This window comes from Blennius ocellaris, assembly GCF_963422515.1.
Source record: "Blennius ocellaris genome assembly, chromosome: 19".
In the NCBI taxonomy this organism is placed as follows: domain Eukaryota; kingdom Metazoa; phylum Chordata; class Actinopteri; order Blenniiformes; family Blenniidae; genus Blennius; species Blennius ocellaris.
This window is the reverse complement of record NC_137668.1, coordinates 25,186,748-25,207,307: the sequence shown is the minus strand read 5'-3', so window position 1 is coordinate 25,207,307 and position 20,560 is coordinate 25,186,748. Positions and strand designations below refer to the sequence as shown.

Here is a 20,560-nt window from a genome sequence, read left to right as displayed (position 1 = left end):
TCTCCTCCTCCGTCCAGCAGCTGTCACTCCTCTCCTCTTTCTTCCTCCGCTCCTCTCTCTCTCTCTCTCCGTCCTGCTCGACTCTCCTCCTTCCCCCCCGGCAGACGCCCAGTCCCGCTTCGGAGTTTCTCTCTTCCCACCGCCGCCGTTGAGGCCGTCCAGCCATGTGACCCCCGACCCCCACCGCGCCGAGCCGCCAAATAAGGAAGAGCAGGGTCTGCCCCGCCCAATGGGAGCCACACACACACACACACACACACACACACACACACACACAGAAAGCATGACAAGCGCTATCAGTGTGTGTGTGAGACGGCTTCTTTCTCCGCCCGAGGGTCGATACACACACACACACACACACACACACACACACACACACACACACACACACACACACACACACACACACACACACACACACACACACACACACACACACACACACACACACACACACACACACACACACACACACACACACACACACACACACACACACACACCTTCCTGCCCGGTGTTATTTGAGCCAGCGTGCAGACGGGGGTGGGCTCTATGAACACGCCCTCATGCAGAGGGGTTACATCCACTTCTGCTTCCCCTTCATCATCATCGTCATCATCGTCATCATCGTCGTTCCTCTCTTCCTCTACCGTCTGTAAACACGATCATCCTTCCCTCCCCAGGGAAGATTCCAGCTGCTGAAGTTTCCTGGAGATCATCCTCTCACCACCAGCAGCGTTTACTGCTAACAACACAACTCTGGAGCACTTCTTAATGGGAACGGAGGGGAAAAAACTCAACAAAATAAAAGCTCCCAGTCCAGAGCTCACAAGCTGCTCCTATTCTAGTCCAGCAGTGGAGCTGAGCGGTGCTCAGCATTAGCAGAGAGCGAGGGGTTTCCTCGGGGAGTGATCGCCCTCCCAGTGACCCCAGGATCATGTGTCCCACTAAACAGCGCCACCTCCTGGAGGGACGTCACGGAGCTCCAGAGGACGACCCTCCCAGACCAGACCTCGTCTTTACCTCCCCCCAACGTGACGCCATCTCAGATCAATACTGAGGAGGGAAGGGGCGGGGCAGGAAACCGGGGGGGGGGGGGTGTTACACAACGACTTTTCAAATGAAAACGCATCGTTTTGTCACCATTTTCAGAAAGGTTTAAGATTTATACGTTAAGGTTTCATTAAAAAAAGTTATATTTAATATTTTTTCTGTCAAAATAAAGCTACCAACTTGGATTTTTATTACGGTGACCGTCAAAATAAAACCACCAAGTTGGATTGTTATTACGGTGAGTGTCAAAATAAAGCTACCAAGTTGGATTGTTATTACGGTGAGTGTCAAAATAAAGCTACCAACTTGTATTGTTATTATGGTGACTGTCAAAATAAAAGCACAAAGTTGGATTGTTATTACGGTGACTGTCAAAATAAAACCACCAAGTTGGATTGTTATTACGGTGACTGTCAAAATAAAACCACCAAGTTGGATTGTTATTACGGTGACTGTCAAAATAAAGCTACCAAGTTGGATTGTTATTACGGTGACTGTCAAAATAAAACTACCAAGTTGGATTGTTATTACGGTGACTGTCAAAATAAAACTACCAAGTTGGATTGTTATTACGGTGACTGTCAAAATAAAGCTACCAAGTTGGATTGTTATTACGGTGACTGTCAAAATAAAACTACCAAGTTGGATTGTTATTACGGTGACTGTCAAAATAAAACTACCAAGTTGGATTGTTATTACGGTGACTGCCAAAATAAAGCTACCAAGTTGGATTGTTATTACGGTGAATGTCAAAATAAAGCTACCAACTTGTATTGTTATTATGGTGAATGTCAAAATAAAACCACCAAGTTGTATTGTTATCACGGTGATTGTCAAAATAAAAGTACCAAGTCGAGGAGACTATTGAAAAGGGAGCCATTGCTCTGATTGGTCGGCTACTGAGCATGTGCAGTAGAACTATTTCCTGCAGAATCAGAAGAGCGTCACTAAGGAGACCAGAGCGTTTTAGAAAAGTTCCATCTGTTTTTTTAAAAAGTTCCGTTTTCAGTGACCGAACCCCAAAATGCAAGGAGCGTTTAGTGTTGTGACTCGACGTGTTGCTATGGAAACGAGTCGGCGCCGAGCCTCCATCTCCTGCTGCAGCCTCTCTGAACCCGACGAGGACCAGGACCTTGTGTTTGCTGGGAACTGTGGAATGACTTCCCTATGAAGTACATTTGATTGCAGCGGACGGGGCTGCGCTGGTTCGTCTGCAGCAGAAACTCCCTCTCCGTTACATAACGGGGCCGCGGCGCCGCTCCCGCTCCGCAGAGCTTCCAGTAAGAGGGCGAGGCCGTCAATAGGCTGGGCGGGATGAGCCGTCATGCAGTGGAGCTGCTGGAGGACAACGTCTCCTTTGTGACGGCGGCACTCCGGGTCTGGACGACCTTTTCTTTCTCCGTTTCACTTTGAATCGTCAAATCGAGGCTGCAGCTTCTCCTGTTTGATCCTGGAAGAACGAGAAGAACATCCGGCGCCGACGTCGGCAATCGCCGGGGAAAAAAAAGGCTTTTTCTGCAGGACTGTTCATACGTCAATAAGACGCTGCAGAGTTTGCAGGCCACGCCCCCTCACGGGAGGCCACGCCCCCCCCACAGGAGACCACACGACTGTGAAACGGCGTTTTAACTTTCCAACTGTACAGGTTATTTCTCATAATTCGATAGGAAGCTGCAGAATTTGCAGACCACGCCCCCTCATGGGAGACCACACGTTTGCAGACCACGCCCCCTCGCGGGAGGCCACGCCCCCTCACAGGAGACCACACGCCTGTGAAACGGCGTTTTAACTTTCCAACTGCAGTTATTTCTCATACTTTGATAAGAAGCTGCAGAATTCGCAGGCCACGCCCCCAACGGGAGACCACGCCCCCTCACAGGAGACCACACGTCTGTGAAACGGCGTTTTAACTTTCCAACTGCAGTTATTTCTCATACTTTGATAAGAAGCTGCAGTTTGCAGGCCACGCCCCCTCACGGGAGGCCACGCCCCCTCACAGTGGCCACACGACTGTGAAACGGCGTTGTAACTTTCCAACTGTACAGTTTATTTCTCATAATTCGATAGGAAGCTGCAGAATTCGCAGACCACGCCCCCTCATGGGAGACCACACGTTTGCAGACCACGCCCCCTCGCGGGAGGCCACGCCCCCTCACAGGAGACCACACGTCTGTGAAACGGCGTTTTAACTTTCCAACTGCAGTTATTTCTCATACTTTGATAAGAAGCTGCAGAATTCGCAGGCCACGCCCCCAACGGGAGACCACGCCCCCTCACAGGAGACCACACGCCTGTGAAACGGCGTTTTAACTTTCCAACTGCAGTTATTTCTCATACTTTGATAAGAAGCTGCAGAATTCGCAGGCCACGCCCCCAACGGGAGACCACGCCCCCTCACAGGAGACCACACGTCTGTGAAACGGCGTTTTAACTTTCCAACTGCAGTTATTTCTCATACTTTGATAAGAAGCTGCAGAATTCGCAGGCCACGCCCCCAACGGGAGACCACGCCCCCTCACAGGAGACCACACGTCTGTGAAACGGCGTTTTAACTTTCCAACTGCAGTTATTTCTCATACTTTGATAAGAAGCTGCAGAATTCGCAGGCCACGCCCCCAACGGGAGACCACGCCCCCTCACAGGAGACCACACGTCTGTGAAACGGCGTTTTAACTTTCCAACTGCACAGTTTATTTCTGGCTGAACTGTTTCAGTGGTAACAGAGAGTTTTAGTCCGAGCCGCCATGTTGGTCTGGTTTTACCTGCAGGAGCCGACAAGCTTTTCGTGATGCGTTCAGGTGCATCGCGTAACTCCACCCTCCGACATTGTAACGAGCTGCGGTGCTCATGCAGTGGCGATGCCACGAGCTAAAGACGATTAAAGTATGACTGGCAGTGATCAGCGAGCTGAAACACGAAGTTTCAACAAACGTGTCGGTGCAGAAGGAGCTGGACGAAGGAAATGACGTCATGTTGCTGCTGGACTTTGGTATAAATTGACCTTCACGCGATCACCACATCGTTCCATCGACGCTTTTTCTCAAATGAAAACACACAAAAAAAACCATTTCAGTAAACGGGACATAAGATAAAACTTTAAATCAACAGAGAGAAAGTGACCCGACTGGAAGAGGGTGTTCCACCCAGAGAAACGACTCCCAGACGTAATGGACTTGTTTTCTCCAGGTTTGTTTACCGAAACCTTCGAACGCACGACAACAAACTGCCGGGTTTCCTGTTTGGACTGAGGTGCTTTGATTCCTTGTTTTTTTCCTTCTGGCAGAAAGTGCCGAGTCATCGCCGATGGATTTCTGGGTGTGTCGGCACACGACGGACCAACAGTTGTAAGTTGTTCTGAACTTTTCCCTTCTTGGGCTCACATTTCTGAGGCTAAAATAAACTTATTGATTTTTTGGGGGGGTAGGGATGGGGGGGGTGGGGGTGGGGGTGGGGGGGGGGGGGGGGGGGGCAGCTCTATCTGCTGCTGCACCGTCTCTCTCCACGGGCTTCATCCAACTGTTGTTTAGTGACGCAGCAATTCCACCGTTCTCACAGAACGACGACGAGTCCCGACCTTTAGCGACGCACTGATAGCAGCACTTAAAATACCATGAAGTCTACTTCATCCTGTCACATTCAGCCGTCCACCCAATCAGCTCAGCTCTTCTAAAACACACGTGATTAAAAACAACTGGAGGTACTTTGAGGTACTTCACTGTGAGAGGGTGAATCAGAGGAACAGGAGGATCCCCGGGACTCTCTACTCTGAACATTCCGTCTATTTTTATCTGCTGAATGCAAACAACACTGCGGGTCAAGGTTTGAGCGGCGCCTCCACAGACACGGGTTCAGGGACCTGTGGCACTCTGCCGCCCCCCGGTGGTCACAAGCGGCGCAGTGCAGCTGTTTGTTCTGCTATTTACAGGAACGTCCCCCCCTGCAGGATTAACGCTGGACCGTGTCCTGGCCCGGTGGAAACATGGAATCACGCTTTCCAGACGTGTGTCTGTGAAGCGACGAGTTTCCACACGTCGATCGGTGACGGGGAACCAGAACCAGGAGGTTCCGTCCTCCAGGGATCCTGATCAGTGGGAGTGTGGAGGCTCGTGGTCCGGCCTCACCTCTCAGGTAGCAGCAGCACACTCGCCTGCCATTCATGCGTTAAACACTGCAGCCCCCCCCCCCCCCCGGCTCAGGTGACACTTTCATTGAGGCCCAGGCGGCTCACAGCTGAGGGAAGTGTGTGTGTGTGTGTGTGTGTGTGTGTGTGTGTGTGTTGTGTCACACGACTTGCTTTGAAAAGCGACTGTGGCAGTCCAACACTTGCTCACGTCTTCATACAAAAGCGGCACGAGATCAAACCAATTGTAACCAAGAAATTCAAGCTGAACAAGCTACACACGTAGCCGCCCGCCAAATATAGCCGCAAGCTAAACATGTAGCTGCCAGCTAAACATAGTCACAAGCTAAACACGTAGCCGCCCGCGAAATACCAGCTAAACACGTAGCCGCCCGCTGAATACCAGCTAAACATGTAGCCGCCCGCTAAACATAGTCACAAGCTAAACACGTAGCCGCCCGCGAAATACCAGCTAAACACGTAGCCACCCGCTGAATACCAGCTAAACATGTAGCCGCCCGCTAAACATAGTCACAAGCTAAACATGTAGCCGCCCGCTAAATTCCAGCTACACATGTAGCCGTCCGCTAAATACCAGCCAAACATGTAGCTGCTAGCTAAACATTGCCACCTGCTAAATACAAGCTAAACACGTAGCCACAAGCTAAGCATGTAGCCGCCCGCTAAATACCAGCTAAACATGTAGCCACAAGCTAAGCATGTAGCTACCCGCTAAAGACCAGCTAAACATGTAGCCACAAGCTAAACATGTAGCGACAAACTAAGCATGTAGCTACCCGCTAAATACCAGCTAAACATGTAGCCACAAGCTAAACATGTAGCCACAAGCGAAGCATGTAGCCGCTCACTAAATATCAGCTAAATATGTCGCTGCTAGCGAATGCTAAATTGTTCGTGGTTTGTCTGGGGATGTACCTCATCACGAGAAGTGTCTGAAAACAGACAGCCATACCATCTGTGACCACTAGAAGTCGCTGTTTAACAACACAAAGCCTCCCTGACGACTGTGTTTGACCGACAGGTCACGGAAAATGACGCCGAGAAGGTCGGGAATGCTAACGGTGTGCTAAAACCCCCCCAGAAGGTCCCGGGACAGCAGCTGTTGGAACCACGACGACCAACGCTCACATCTGGACACGAGGGACAGACGTGGATTGTCGTCTTGACTCTTCTTGACGCGTCAGTAAAGCGTCGAACTGCGCCGACGTTCCAGCGGGTGGATTTAGCAACAAAAACCACATGTCGGACCACTTCCTCTTTGTAGCGTCAGTCGGTCACGAGCAGGGTGACGAACCACCGGGGGAGGGGGTGGGGGTGGATGGAGAGGGGGGGGGGGGGGGGGATTATCTCCGGCTCTTCATTCAGAGACGGACAGAACATGATCTTCACGCCGACACTTTTCTGACACCCGGCCTCCTCAAGCCGCCGCGACATTAAACCACGTCGAGCAGACGAACATGAGGTTGGGGGTGATTCTACACCACCTCAGGTCCTCAGGTCCTGGTCCTCAGGTCCTCAAGTCCTGAGGTCCTGCTCCGCTCTGATTGGACAGGACAGCCTCAGCAGGGTCACGATGACTCACGGCGCTGGAAAAACCAGTGACGGCCACTTCCAAAAGCAGAAAAGCCCGTGTGGGAACAAGGCGTTGTGTTTCTATGACGTGTATCCCGATCAGGACCGTGATCAGTCCGCATGAAGCCTCCGGGCTGCAGGTCTCGTCTCGTTTTGTCCGCGCCGACGTCGTTTTCAGAACGGCGGCGTGTGAAAAGCTAAGCTTTCCAGAAAAGGTACAACGATGCATGCGGTCATGGAAACGTGATTAAAGAAGGATCTTTAAAAAAAAAAAAGAACCAGACGTCACTCTGTCAGGGAAACAAGCTGAACTGCAGAGTCGACAAAAAAAACCCAAACCCATCCTGAAGTGTGGATTCCACTCATGATATATAAACCCATGTTTCCCCCGCTGGACCGTCTCCGGGGGGGTTTATTTTCTAAACCAGCTGTTGCAGCGCAAAGCTGTGAAGCGTTTGTCCGCGTTGACGTGGAAACAATAACAGCTGAGGCGTCTGAGGAATGGAGGTCGTTACCGTGGGAGAAACTCACGCTTCCCTTCAGTCAACTTACAGTACAAAGTACTCTTCTGGACGGTCGGACACCGTACTGCCTGTATAATACTCCTCTTTACTGATACTGCCTGTATAATACTCATCTCTACTGATACTGCCTGTATAATACTCCTCTTTACTGATACTACCTGTATAATACTCCTCTTTACTGATACTACCTGTATAATACTCCTCTTTACTGATACTACCTGTATAATACTCCTCTTTACTGATACTACCTGTATATCACTCCTCTTTACTGATACTGCCTGTATAATACTCCTCTTTACTGATACTGCCTGTATAATACTCCTCTCTACTGATACTGCCTGTATAATACTCCTCTCTACTGATACTACCTGTATAATACTCCTCTCTACTGATACTACCTGTATAATACTCCTCTTTACTGATACTACCTGTATAATACTCCTCTTTACTGATACTACCTGTATAATACTCCTCTTTACTGATACTACCTGTATAATACTCCTCTTTACTGATACTACCTGTATAATACTCCTCTTTACTGATACTACCTGTATAATACGCCTCTTTACTGATACTGCCTGTATAATAATCATTACTACTGATACTGCCTGTATAATACTCCTCTTTACTGATACTGCCTGTATAATACTCACTGTTACTGATACTGCCTGTATAATACTCCTCTTTACTGATACTACCTGTATAATAATCATTTTTACTGATACTACCTGTATAATAATCATTTTTACTGATACTGCTGCTCCATTATGAAAAAAAAAAATCATAATCAGGATTATTTTGGGTAATATTGAAATCAGGACTATGTCTTATTTTGGAAGAGCATTTATTCAACATGTTTAAAAAAAAGACTCCGTTAAATATTTTAAAATATCGTGACGTAGTAAAAAAATAAACTTGTACTGCACTCAATCTTTTGAAAACAAGAAATAAATAAGTTTAGATGTTTTTATATAAACTCCAGTAATGAATCATTGCTGCTTTGCTTTAATGCTAGTAGCCGCCGTTAGCATGGCTTTAAAATGACACTGAACCTAAACCACACGCCGTTGTCATCGTCATCAATATATGTCAGTTTATATTAAGTATATCAGCGGCGAGCAGGAAACCAAACATTCAAATGTTTTTTGGGAAACTTAAAAGTAGCAACTTGGCGCTAAGTAGCTTGCGCAGCACATCGTTTCTCCTTCATTAAAGCCAAAACTGTCATCAGTATTAAAACTGGATACGGTGAGCAGCCCGACTGTAAAATGATAATAATAATAGTAATAATGTTCACGTATGGGGCCGTTCAGGGAAGTCAAGGTCTCCTTCCTCTGAAACAAACAAACACTTTGATCACAAAGTGATCAAAGAATTCTCCGGGAGGCTACGACGCTACGCTAACGTGTTTCGGTCTTTTTAACGACACAAAGCTTCGAGCTGCGAGGCCGGCGGAGGTGACGACTGCAGCCGCGCTTATTTTTAAAAACGGACGGCGGCCGCTCAACACTGAACCGTGGTCCGTACCGGGAGCACCCCCGCCGTCCTCGCCAGCGTAGCGTGTGAACGGGGAGCCGCGGCGGCGGACGTAGCAGACGTAGCGGACGCGGGGGCCCAGTTGGTGTCCATGTGCCGAGTGCTAGGATACAAATAGAGACACGCGGGGCGTCACATGACACCCGAGAGCGACGTGCCTTTTGAAACACGAATGCTACGCGCTGCGGCATGCAGACCGAACGCTGCGGCATGAACGCTGCGGCATGCACACGGCGGCATGCACACGGCGGCATGCACACCCAACGCTGCGCGGCGGGAGACTCTGGATCCTCGCTTCTGATTCACTGCAACATTAATATGAAGAAGAAATAACTTAAATACCATCAATTATATTTCTGATCACGTTTTAAAAAACACTTACATCTTGAAGTAGAAACAAACAATACCTACTATAACAACAATCCAACTTGGTGGTTTTATTTTGACAGTCACCATAACAATCCAACGTGGTGGTTTTATTTTGACAGTCACCATAACAACAATCCAACTTGGTTTTATTTTGACAGTCACCATAACAATCCAATGTGGTGGTTTTATTTTGACAGTCGCTGTAATAACAATCCAACTTGGTTTTATTTTTGACAGTCACTATAACAACAATCCAACTTGGTGGTTTTATTTTGACAGTCACCATAACAACAATCCAACTTGGTGGTTTTATTTTGACAGTCACCATAACAACAATCCAACGTGGTGGTTTTATTTTGACAGTCACTGTAATAACAATCCAACTTGGTGGTTTTATTTTGACAGTCACCATAACCACACAACTTGGTGGTTTTATTTTGACAGTCACCATAAACACAATCCAATGTTGTAGTTTTATTTTGACAGTCACCGTGACAACAATCCAACTTGGTGGCTTTATTTTGACAGTCACCATAACAACAATCCAACTTGGTGGTTTTATTTTGACAGTCACCATAACAACAATCCAACTTGGTGGTTTTATTTTGACAGTCACCATAACAACCACACAACTTGGTGGTTTTATTTTGACAGTCACCATAACAATCCAACGTGGTGGTTTTATTTTGACAGTCACCGTGACAACAATCCAACGTGGTGGTTTTATTTTGACAGTCACCATAAACACAATCCAATGTTGTAGTTTTATTTTGACAGTCACCGTGACAACAATCCAACTTGGTGGCTTTATTTTGACAGTCACCATAACAACCCAACGTGGTGGTTTTATTTTGACAGATACCATAACAACAATCCAACTTGGTGGTTTTACTTTGACAGTCACCATAACAACAATCCAATGTGGTGGTTTGATTTTGACAGTCACCATAACAACCACACAACTTGGTGGTTTTATTTTGACAGTCACCATAACAACAATCCAACTTGGCAGTTTTATTTTGACAGTCCCAAAACTGTCCAGCTGAATGCATCAGACCAGGGCGACCCCCTGCTGAGAACTGGGCCAGGCAGGAATTGAACCACAGACTCGTAGCACTGGCCCCCCCCCCCCCCTGGCCTCGTCTCCACGGTAGTTTGGTGGTTATTTCTGTTGGGGGGGTTAAAGTTTCTTCACGGCAGGAGGGGGTCAGTCGGAGTGACGTCACGACTTCCTGTCGGCCAACGAACGACGGCCTGACACACACACACACACACACACACACACACACACACACACACACACACACACACACACACACACACACACACACACACACACACACACACACACACACCATTGGGTTTAAATCCGACACCTTTTAAAAACACTCTGATCTTAATCCCTCATAAATCCAGTTGTAATCTGGTTCCTCCACCACATCAGCCGTGATGTAATCAGAGTATCTGGGGGGGGGGGGGGGGGGGGGGATGGTTGATGCACTAGTTGGTGCCGTTCGTGTGTTTGGTGACCAGGTACCAGGCCCCTCCCCCGTTCAGACGTCTCACAGTCAAAGAGACCTTTTTTTTTTTTTTAAAGCTCCGCCTTGGGAACTGTTTTCAAAAAGTTGCGTTTCAGAGGTTCTGGGTGCAGTTGTCATGGTAACGGACCAAATCACAACAAAAGTGTTGCATTTTTACTAATAGACTAGAATAGAACAGAAAATGATAGAATAGAACAGAAAATGATAGAACAGAAAATGATAGAACAGAAAATGATAGAACAGAAAATGATAGAATAGAACAGAAAATGATAGAACAGAAAATGATAGAACAGAAAATGATAGAACAGAAAATGATAGAATAGAACAGAAAATGATAGAACAGAACAGAAAATGATAGAATAGAACAGAAAATGATAGAATAGAACAGAAAATGATAGAATAGAACAGAAAATGATAGAATAAAACAGAAAATGATAGAATAAAACAGAAAATGATAGAATAGAACAGAAAATGATAGAATAGAACAGAAAATGATAGAATAAAACAGAAAATGATAGAATAGAACAGAACAGAATAATAAAATAAGATAATAATAAAACTTGTACTGTGTGTAAAGTGTTTGCTGTTGCAGCTCCTCGGCCCAGCGGTGATTTCTTCACTTCCTCCTCTTTACTTCATTACTTCATTACTTCATCGTCTCTCAAACAACTTGAGAAGAAAACAGAACTTTACTTTCACACTTCCTGTCTGATCAAGTAGAGTCTCCTGAAATAAAACCTCCTTTACTCTAATTAAACCCCAGAGTTCAATTGTTGGAGTTGGACTGTTACTACAGTGACTGTCAAAATAAAACTACCAAGTTGGATTGTTATTATGGTGACTGTCAAAATAAAAGCAACAAGTTGGATGGTTATTGTGGTGACTGTCAAAATAAAAGTACCAAGTTGGATTGTTATTACGGTGACTGTCAAAGTAAAACTACCAAGTTGGATTGTAATTACAGTGACTGTCAAAATAAAACTACCAAGTCGGATTGTTATTACGTGACTGTCAAAATAAAACCACCAAGTTGGATTTTTGTTACCGGGACTGTCAAAATAAAACCACCAAGTTGGATTGTTGTTACATGACTGTCAAAATAAAAGTACCAAGTTGGATTGTTATTACAGTGACTGTCAAAATAAAACTACTAAGTTGGATTATTATGATGACTGTCAAAATAAAACCACCAAGTTGGATTGTTATTATGGTGACTATCAAAATAAAAGTACCAAATAAGATTAATACAGTGACTGTCAAAATAAAAGTACCAAGTCCAGGAGAATAAGGACGGGGAGTCGTGACTCCAGGAGGGAAACTTTGTTCTGACCGTCTCTACTGAGCATGTGCAGAACTGCAGGTTACCGCAGCCACAGTTTCCAGAGAGTGTCGTTTTCCGTCGTCTCCACGGCGACGTGGCACCGGAGCGTACTTCCTGTGGAGCCGTCCTTCAAAACCGAGCACTTCCTGTGAGTCAGAGAACCGTAGTCGTAGAACCAAACACCCAAAACGCCACCAGAGTTCTGCACTTCAAAACCCCGTCCTGGTCCCCAGGCCTGAACGAGTCCTTCCACATTTATTCTGAAAATACACGTCAAACACGGGCTCCAGGTCATGATCCGGCTGCTTGGCGTCGACGGCCCACGCTCCTCTAAATCAGCATCGCCGGCTTTGAAGGGGGGTGGGGGGGGGGGGGGGGCGTCTCGTCCTGGCGCCGGGCCAGGGCCGGACATTTTTTTTTTTTTTTTTGCCGGAACCTAAAATAACACGCCGCTGCGCTTTGTGTCAATAGCAACCCTGCAACTCCGCCGGCGGGACCTCGTTAAAATTCCCCCTTCACCCCCGACGCGGGACGGCCCCGCCGTCCCCCGCCGTCCCTCGCCGTCCCTCGCCGTCCCCCGCCGTCCCTCCAGAAAACCCCCAGCGGCTCCTGCTAGGCCGCAACATGCTGCAGCCGCCGGCGACCAGCGTGGACAGATTAGGACATGATTATTCCAGCCGACTTGTTGCTATGGGAACATTGTGTTTGCCAGTAAGTGAAGGTGGAGGTGGAGGGGTTGGGGGGGGGGGGGGGGGGGCTTGTTGTGCATCAGCTCCAACGTGTCTTAGTAACTAGCGTCCCCGCGGAGCGCCCAACACGAACCTGAACTTTCATCACACGCTTCAGCCGCGACACTGGAACACCTGTTCAGACCTGAACTGGATCCAGAGCCGAACTGGATCCAGAGCTGCTGCAGTGGATCCAGAGCCGAACTGAATCCAGAGCAGCTGTTCTGGATCCAGAGCCGTTGTTCTGGATCCAGAGCCGTTGAACTGGATCCAGTACTGGATCCAGAACCGCTGAACTGGATCCAGAGCCGCTGTTCTGGATCCAGAGCTGCTCAACTGGATCCAGAGCCGCTAAACTGGATCCAGTTCTGGATCCAGAGGTGCTGAACTGGATCCAGTACTGGATCCAGAACCGCTGAACTGGATCCAGAGCCGAACTGGATCCAGAACCGCTGAACTGGATCAGAACCAGACCGGCGACTCGTCAACTCGTCACCTTCCTGAAGGACGACTGTGACCTTCAGCCACAATCAGTCGTTATTAAACTCCAACCGTCTTCGTGGACAAACAATTGAAACAACAGAAAACACAGAGAGGAATTGATCAACCTGCAGCAGCTGGAAAGACTTTTTACTGAAACAAGAAAATGTGATGCAGAACGACGGTTCAGAACTTTAAATTAACTCATTCTGGCAAGTTCTTTTTACTTTCAAATGCGAAATCTGAGGATTGATCTCAGGTCTATCTTGAGTGTGTTTGTAAAATAAAATAGAAATGTTTTAATCATAATCTTGTAATATCTCACAATAATTTGGATTAAATGTTAATTATTTAAATTTCCAAATATCGTATACTATACTAAATACTATGATACATGTGCGCTGAATACTGGGGATAGATATTGTGGTATATTTTGTGATATACGTCATGATAAACATTTTAAATACCATGAATATTATGTTAAATATCGTGATTAATATTACTTTAATACCATGATGAATATTATGTTCAGTATGGTTATGTTTTGATAAACAGTGTTGGATAACCTGGTAAATAATACAATAAATACCATGATAATTACCTAAATACCTAAACCAGTGATTTTAACTAATGAGGTTTAAATTAACAGTTTAGTGATTTTAACTAGTGACAGGATGTTCAAATTAACAGTTTAGTGATTTTAGCTCGTGACAGGTGGTTTAAATTAACAGTTTAGTGATTTTAACTAGTGACAGGAGGTTTAAATTAACAGTTTAGTGATTTTAACTCATGACAGGAGGTTTAAATTAACAGTTTAGTGATTTTAACTCATGACAGGATGTTCAAATTAACAGTTTAGTGATTTTAACTCGTGACAGGATGTTCAAATTAACAGTTTAGTGATTTTAACTAATGACAGGAGGTTTAAATTAACAGTTTAGTGATTTTAACTCATGACAGGATGTTCAAATTAACAGTTGAGTGATTTTAACGAGTGACAGGATGTTCAAATTAACAGTTTAGTGATTTTAACTAATGACAGGAGGTTTAAATTAACAGTTTAGTGATTTTAACTCATGACAGGATGTTCAAATTAACAGTTGAGTGATTTTAACGAGTGACAGGATGTTCAAATTAACAGTTTAGTGATTTTAACTAATGACAGGAGGTTTAAATGAACAGTTTAGTGATTTTAACTAATGACAGGAGGTTTAAATGAACAGTTTAGTGATTTTAACTAATGACAGGAGGTTTAAATTAACAGTTTAGTGATTTTAACTAATGACAGGAGGTTTAAATTAACAGTTTAGTGATTTGAACTAATGACAGGAGGTTTAAATGAACAGTTTAGTGATTTTAACTAATGACAGGAGGTTTAAATTAACAGTTTAGTGATTTTAACTAATGACAGGAGGTTTAAATTAACAGTTTAGTGATTTTAACTAATGACAGGAGGTTTAAATTAACAGTTTAGTGATTTTAACTAATGACAGGAGGTTTAAATTAACAGTTTAGTGATTTGAACTAATGACAGGAGGTTTAAATTAACAGTTTAGTGATTTTAACTAATGACAGGAGGTTTAAATTAACAGTTTAGTGATTTTAACGAGTGACATGAGGTTTAAATTAACAGTTTAGTGATTTTAACTAGTGACAGGAGGTTTAAATGAACAGTTTAGTGGTTTTAACTAGTGACAGGAGGTTTAAATGAACAGTTTAGTGATTTTAACGAGTGACAGGAGGTTTAAAATAACAGTTTAGTGATTTTAACGAGTGACAGGAGGTTTAAATTAACAGTTTAGTGATTTTAACGAGTGACAGGAGGTTTAAATTAACAGTTTAGTGATTTTAACTAGTGACAGGAGGTTTAAATTAACAGTTTAGTGATTTTAACTAATGACAGGAGGTTTAAATTAACAGTTTAGTGATTTTAACGAGTGACAGGAGGTTTAAATTAACCGTTTAGTGATTTTAACTAGTGACAGGTTTAAATTAACAGTTTAGTGATTTTAACTAATGACAGGAGGTTTAAATTAACAGTTTAGTGATTTTAACGAGTGACAGGAGGTTTAAATGAACCGTTTAGTGATTTTAACTAGTGACAGGAGGTTTAAATTAACCGTTTAGTGATTTTAACTAGTGACAGGAGGTTTAAAATAACAGTTTAGTGATTTTAACTAATGACAGGAGGTTTAAATGAACAGTTTAGTGATTTTAACGAGTGACAGGAGGTTTAAAATAACAGTTTAGTGATTTTAACTAGTGACAGGAGGTTTAAATTAACAGTTTAGTGATTTTAACTAATGACAGGAGGTTTAAATTAACAGTTTAGTGATTTTAACGAGTGACAGGAGGTTTAAATGAACCGTTTAGTGATTTTAACGAGTGACATGAGGTTTAAATTAACAGTTTAGTGATTTTAACTAGTGACAGGAGGTTTAAATGAACAGTTTAGTGGTTTTAACGAGTGACAGGAGGTTTAAATGAACAGTTTAGTGATTTTATACTAATGACAGGAGGTTTAAATTAACAGTTTAGTGATTTTAACGAGTGACAGGAGGTTTAAAATAACAGTTTAGTGATTTTAACTAATGACAGGAGGTTTAAATTAACAGTTTAGTGATTTTATACTAATGACAGGAGGTTTAAATTAACAGTTTAGTGATTTTAACGAGTGACAGGAGGTTTAAAATAACAGTTTAGTGATTTTAACTAGTGACAGGAGGTTTAAATTAACAGTTTAGTGATTTTAACTAATGACAGGGGGTTTAAATTAACAGTTTAGTGATTTTAACTAATGACAGGGGGTTTAAATTAACAGTTTAGTGATTTTAACTAATGACAGGGGGTTTAAATTAACAGTTTAGTGATTTTAACTAATGACAGGGGGTTTAAATTAACAGTTTAGTGATTTGAACTAATGACAGGAGGTTTAAATTAACAGTTTAGTGATTTTAACGAGTGACAGGAGGTTTAAATTAACCGTTTAGTGATTCGGGTGGAGGATCTCACTGTCCGGTGTTAATTGACTAATAACAGCTCGAGTTAATCGGTTAATCGGTTAATCGGCTCCCGGGGAAGAAGTGGGGCACAGAGACCGTCTCACCGTACTTGATGGGCTCCCTGTTGTACTCCAGGATGGGCACCACGGCGTCCGGGTCCTGAGGTCCGACCACCGGGACCTCCGCCGGGTCGCGGCCGGGGTCCGCCGCCTGCTCCGCGGGGCTCCCGCCGCCGGCTCCCCCTCCTCCTCCTCCTCCTCCTCCTCCTCCAGGGTCAAGCTCGAGCCCCTCCGACTGCTCCCCGACTTCCGCGACCCGTCCGAGTCCTCCACCTCCTCCTCCTCCTCCTCCACCTCCACCTCTGCCTCCACCTCCTCCTCCTCCGTCCACGGGGACGACCACGAACCTTTCCCCCATGCCCGGCGTGCTTCAGCGGGAGTTGCGGCTCTTCGAAGCGGAGCGCCGCGGCGTGTCTACCGGCTCAGCGGCTCCCCTCCGGCTCCCATCAGGGGATTGATTACACCACCCCCCCACCCCCCCTCTCCCCCCCGGAGGCCCCGCCTCCGCTCCACGCTCATTGGCCCAGAGTCCCCAGGAGCGGTGTCAATCAAAGTCAGACGGCCAATCAGATGGGCTGGAACCTGCCGACCAACTTTTCACATTTGTCATCATATGACGGAAAAATCGCTTCCGCAACATGATTAACATGATGTTTGGAACTATATTGAACAAAAACAGTATTTTGTGAATACATTTATGCATTTTTTTTCCGGCAGTTCACAGATGTTATAAAACATACAAGGACCGAAGTATGCGTTTCGGTGGCAGTACTGTCTTTTTATACTTTCAACATCATATTTTTTAAAAAACAACAACCCTCGACTTTGATTTTCGACTTTTTTTCTAAGACACATAAAAGTTGTTGTTTTTTTTCTTTTTTAGCCTCCGAATTATTTTTCTTCAGTAAAATACTCTTCCATCGGACTGCGAGTCATGACGTCAGAGAAACCGATGGTGCGCATGCGCAGTAGTTCCCCGCGGTTGGCAAAGAGGCGGAGCTCGAGCGGCTAAATGAATGTGCTAACGGACAGCTAAAGGTAAAATCGTCTCAGTATTTATGTTTATATATTATATATGTCAGTATTTCCCTCCAGTCGGGATGTACAGTGTCACATGTTGACAGGAAACCAGAGGTTTCTGAGTCGTCGTGGCTTTTTACGCAACATTTTCAGAGATTTCTTCATGTTAGCATACAAAAACAAATCAGCTATGTGGCACACTACTTTACAATTTCGCATTTTCGCTTTTACCGACAGGAAATTAAGATAAAATAAAATAGTCAAAATGAAACGTTCACAAAATGTTATCATAAGCCAACATATGTCATCAAATAGTGTCATATATTCTGAATATTGGTAAAGTTATTGAACAAAAGTGAACCAAATGTCACATTACAGTGAGTGTACTGTAGTGTTACTACTAATGGCAAGTCCGTCAGAAACATGAATATCGTTGTCAGTCTATTTGTGGGTATTTTGGGTTGATTAGCAGGGACTTCTTAGCTGAAGGAGGAAGATATGCCAAAATGAAGAACAACTGTTTTGTCAGGGTAAAAATTAAAAATGTGATTTTTTTTTAACATGTGGGTGTCACAAGCTGTTTTAGTATTACAAAAAAACTAATTTATACTAACGACAGCAGGTTTAAATGAACAGTTTAGTGATTTTAACTAGTGACAGGAGGTTTAAATGAACAATTTAGTGATTTTAACTAGTGACAGGAGGTTTTAATGAACAGTTTAGTGATTTTAACTAGTGACATGAGGTTTAAATGAACAGTTTAGTGATTTTAACTAATGACAGGAGGTTTAAATTAACAGTTTAGTGATTTTAACTAGTGACAGGAGGTTTAAATGAACAGTTTAGTGATTTTAACTAGTGGCAGGAGGTTTAAATGAACAGTTTAGTGATTTTAACTAGTGACAGGAGGTTTAAATGAACAGTTTAGTGATTTTAACTAATGACAGGAGGTTTAAATGAACAGTTTAGTGATTTTAACTAATGACAGGAGGTTTAAATGAACAGTTTAGTGATTTTAACTAATGACAGGAGGTTTAAATGAACAGTTTAGTGATTTTAACTAGTGGCAGGAGGTTTAAATGAACAGTTTAGTGATTTTAACTAGTGACAGGAGGTTTAAATGAACAGTTTAGTGATTTTAACTAATGACAGGAGGTTTAAATGAACAGTTTAGTGATTTTAACTAATGACAGGAGGTTTAAATGAACAGTTTAGTGATTTTAACTAATGACAGGAGGTTTAAATGAACAGTTTAGTGATTTTAACTAATGACAGGAGGTTTAAATTAACAGTTTAGTGATTTTAACTAATGACAGGAGGTTTAAATGAACAGTTTAGTGATTTTAACTAGTGACATGAGGTTTAAATGAACAGTTTAGTGATTTTAACTAATGACAGGAGGTTTAAATTAACAGTTTAGTGATTTTAACTAGTGACAGGAGGTTTAAATGAACAGTTTAGTGATTTTAACTAGTGGCAGGAGGTTTAAATGAACAGTTTAGTGATTTTAACTAGTGACAGGAGGTTTAAATGAACAGTTTAGTGATTTTAACTAATGACAGGAGGTTTAAATGAACAGTTTAGTGATTTTAACTAATGACAGGAGGTTTAAATGAACAGTTTAGTGATTTTAACTAATGACAGGAGGTTTAAATTAACAGTTTAGTGATTTTAACTAGTGACAGGAGGTTTAAATTAACAGTTTAGTGATTTTAACTAGTGACAGGAGGTTTAAATGAACAGTTTAGTGATTTTAACTAATGACAGGAGGTTTAAATTAACAGTTTAGTGATTTTAACTAGTGACAGGAGGTTTAAATGAACAGTTTAGTGATTTTAACTAGTGACACTAATGATACTAATGCCAACTTGAATGAGCTTGCTCTTTGAAACTCTTTATTTTTCTTGAAAAGCTTCAGAATAGTGAAGCAGCCAGGTTAAACTGGTGATCTGGTGACGAGCCGCCGTCACGGCAGAGCAGATGTTCTGTCGCGTCACACCAAACTCATTACAAGCTTCTTTAAAGGTCTTAAAATGAGCGGCAATTAACACTCACTCCTCACTTCCCCTGTCCTCCCATAGATCATTCTAATTTAAAACGTAGTGACGCGCCGACACCCCGCCACAATAAGCTTGGTATGTTCCAGCCGAGAATAAATGCTTTTAATACGTCCGCACGGAATGACTCTCGGATTTTCCGTGGAAGTTTTCATACGTCGCGTCCGGGGACGGATTTTCGTTAACACGTTGAAACCAACTTTTACACGTGGGCTCTGTTTTCCTGTGACGACGGCTCATATTTCTATCGGCAGGCTTTGGCGTGAAGTGGAGACCAACTGACCTTCCTCAACAACCGTCTCTTGGACAAACTGTTTGCTCGACTCAAGGACAGTTTGTCCACACATTTAACGAGCAAAGGAAAAGGGTGGGGATTTGAAACACGAGGCCTTCGTCGACTGCTTTAGTGGGAGAAAAGTACGTTTTTAAACGTGGACTCAGCAGCTCGTTCAGGTTTTCTGGTTTCCCTTTGCAAAAGTGTCATTTCTCAAAAAAACCTCACAAACTTAAACAAGTTAATTATGTATAGTCAGACAAGTCGCTCTCATCCAATTATGATAATTAGAATTAGCAATAAAAAGTTATTATATAAGATATTTGTGATAAATCTGATATGAGGAGAACATGTGATGGTTAGAAAATAAACTTTAAACAATTGGAAAAAAAAGAGAATGAAGACAAAAGGTAAGAAACGCCTGCAGGGCAGCCAGAAAGCAAGGTCCAAATGAGACAAGGAGGACGTGAAGACAGACGAAGCAACATGTGCTTTAGGGCCTGTCTCTCCAATGGGAGCAGTGCCTTGCCCAAGGACACTTCAGTAAGTTGTCAGGCAGAGGTGGGAATTGAACCTACAACCTTCTGATTGGGAAACAAACCGCTCTACCAACCGAGCTACGCCAGCTTCCTGTAAGGGGGGTATGGCTCCGTCGGAAGAGCGGTTCTCCCCCAAGCGGAAGGTTGCGGGTTGAATTCCTGAACCCCAGCCTGCTCCCATTGGAGTGACAGTGCCTTGCTGCCTTGATGAGTCAGGCGAAGCTTCAGGGCTGCCGTCAGTGAAAAGGTGCCACGTTAGTGAAGTCCTGGTTCTTTCTGAGATTCTGGTTGTGTCTCTGGTTTCAGGCTCCTTGAAGGACACCTGATGCTCCCTGATGTGTTTC

The 20,560-nt window shown here is 43.9% G+C and overlaps 1 protein-coding gene across 1 annotated transcript in view; it reads right to left on the bottom strand.

Moving 5' to 3' along the window:
• slc12a7b (solute carrier family 12 member 7b) overlaps nt 1–16,722 on the bottom strand; it is a 59,855-nt gene extending 43,133 nt beyond the window's left edge. Inside the window, exon 1 of the mRNA XM_080514968.1 lies at nt 16,372–16,722. Within this exon, the coding sequence (XP_080371094.1) occupies nt 16,372–16,684 (313 nt within the window). The 5' untranslated portion in view covers nt 16,685–16,722. The remainder of the gene's footprint in view (nt 1–16,371) is intronic.
• Nucleotides 16,723–20,560: the final 3,838 nt, after the last annotated feature.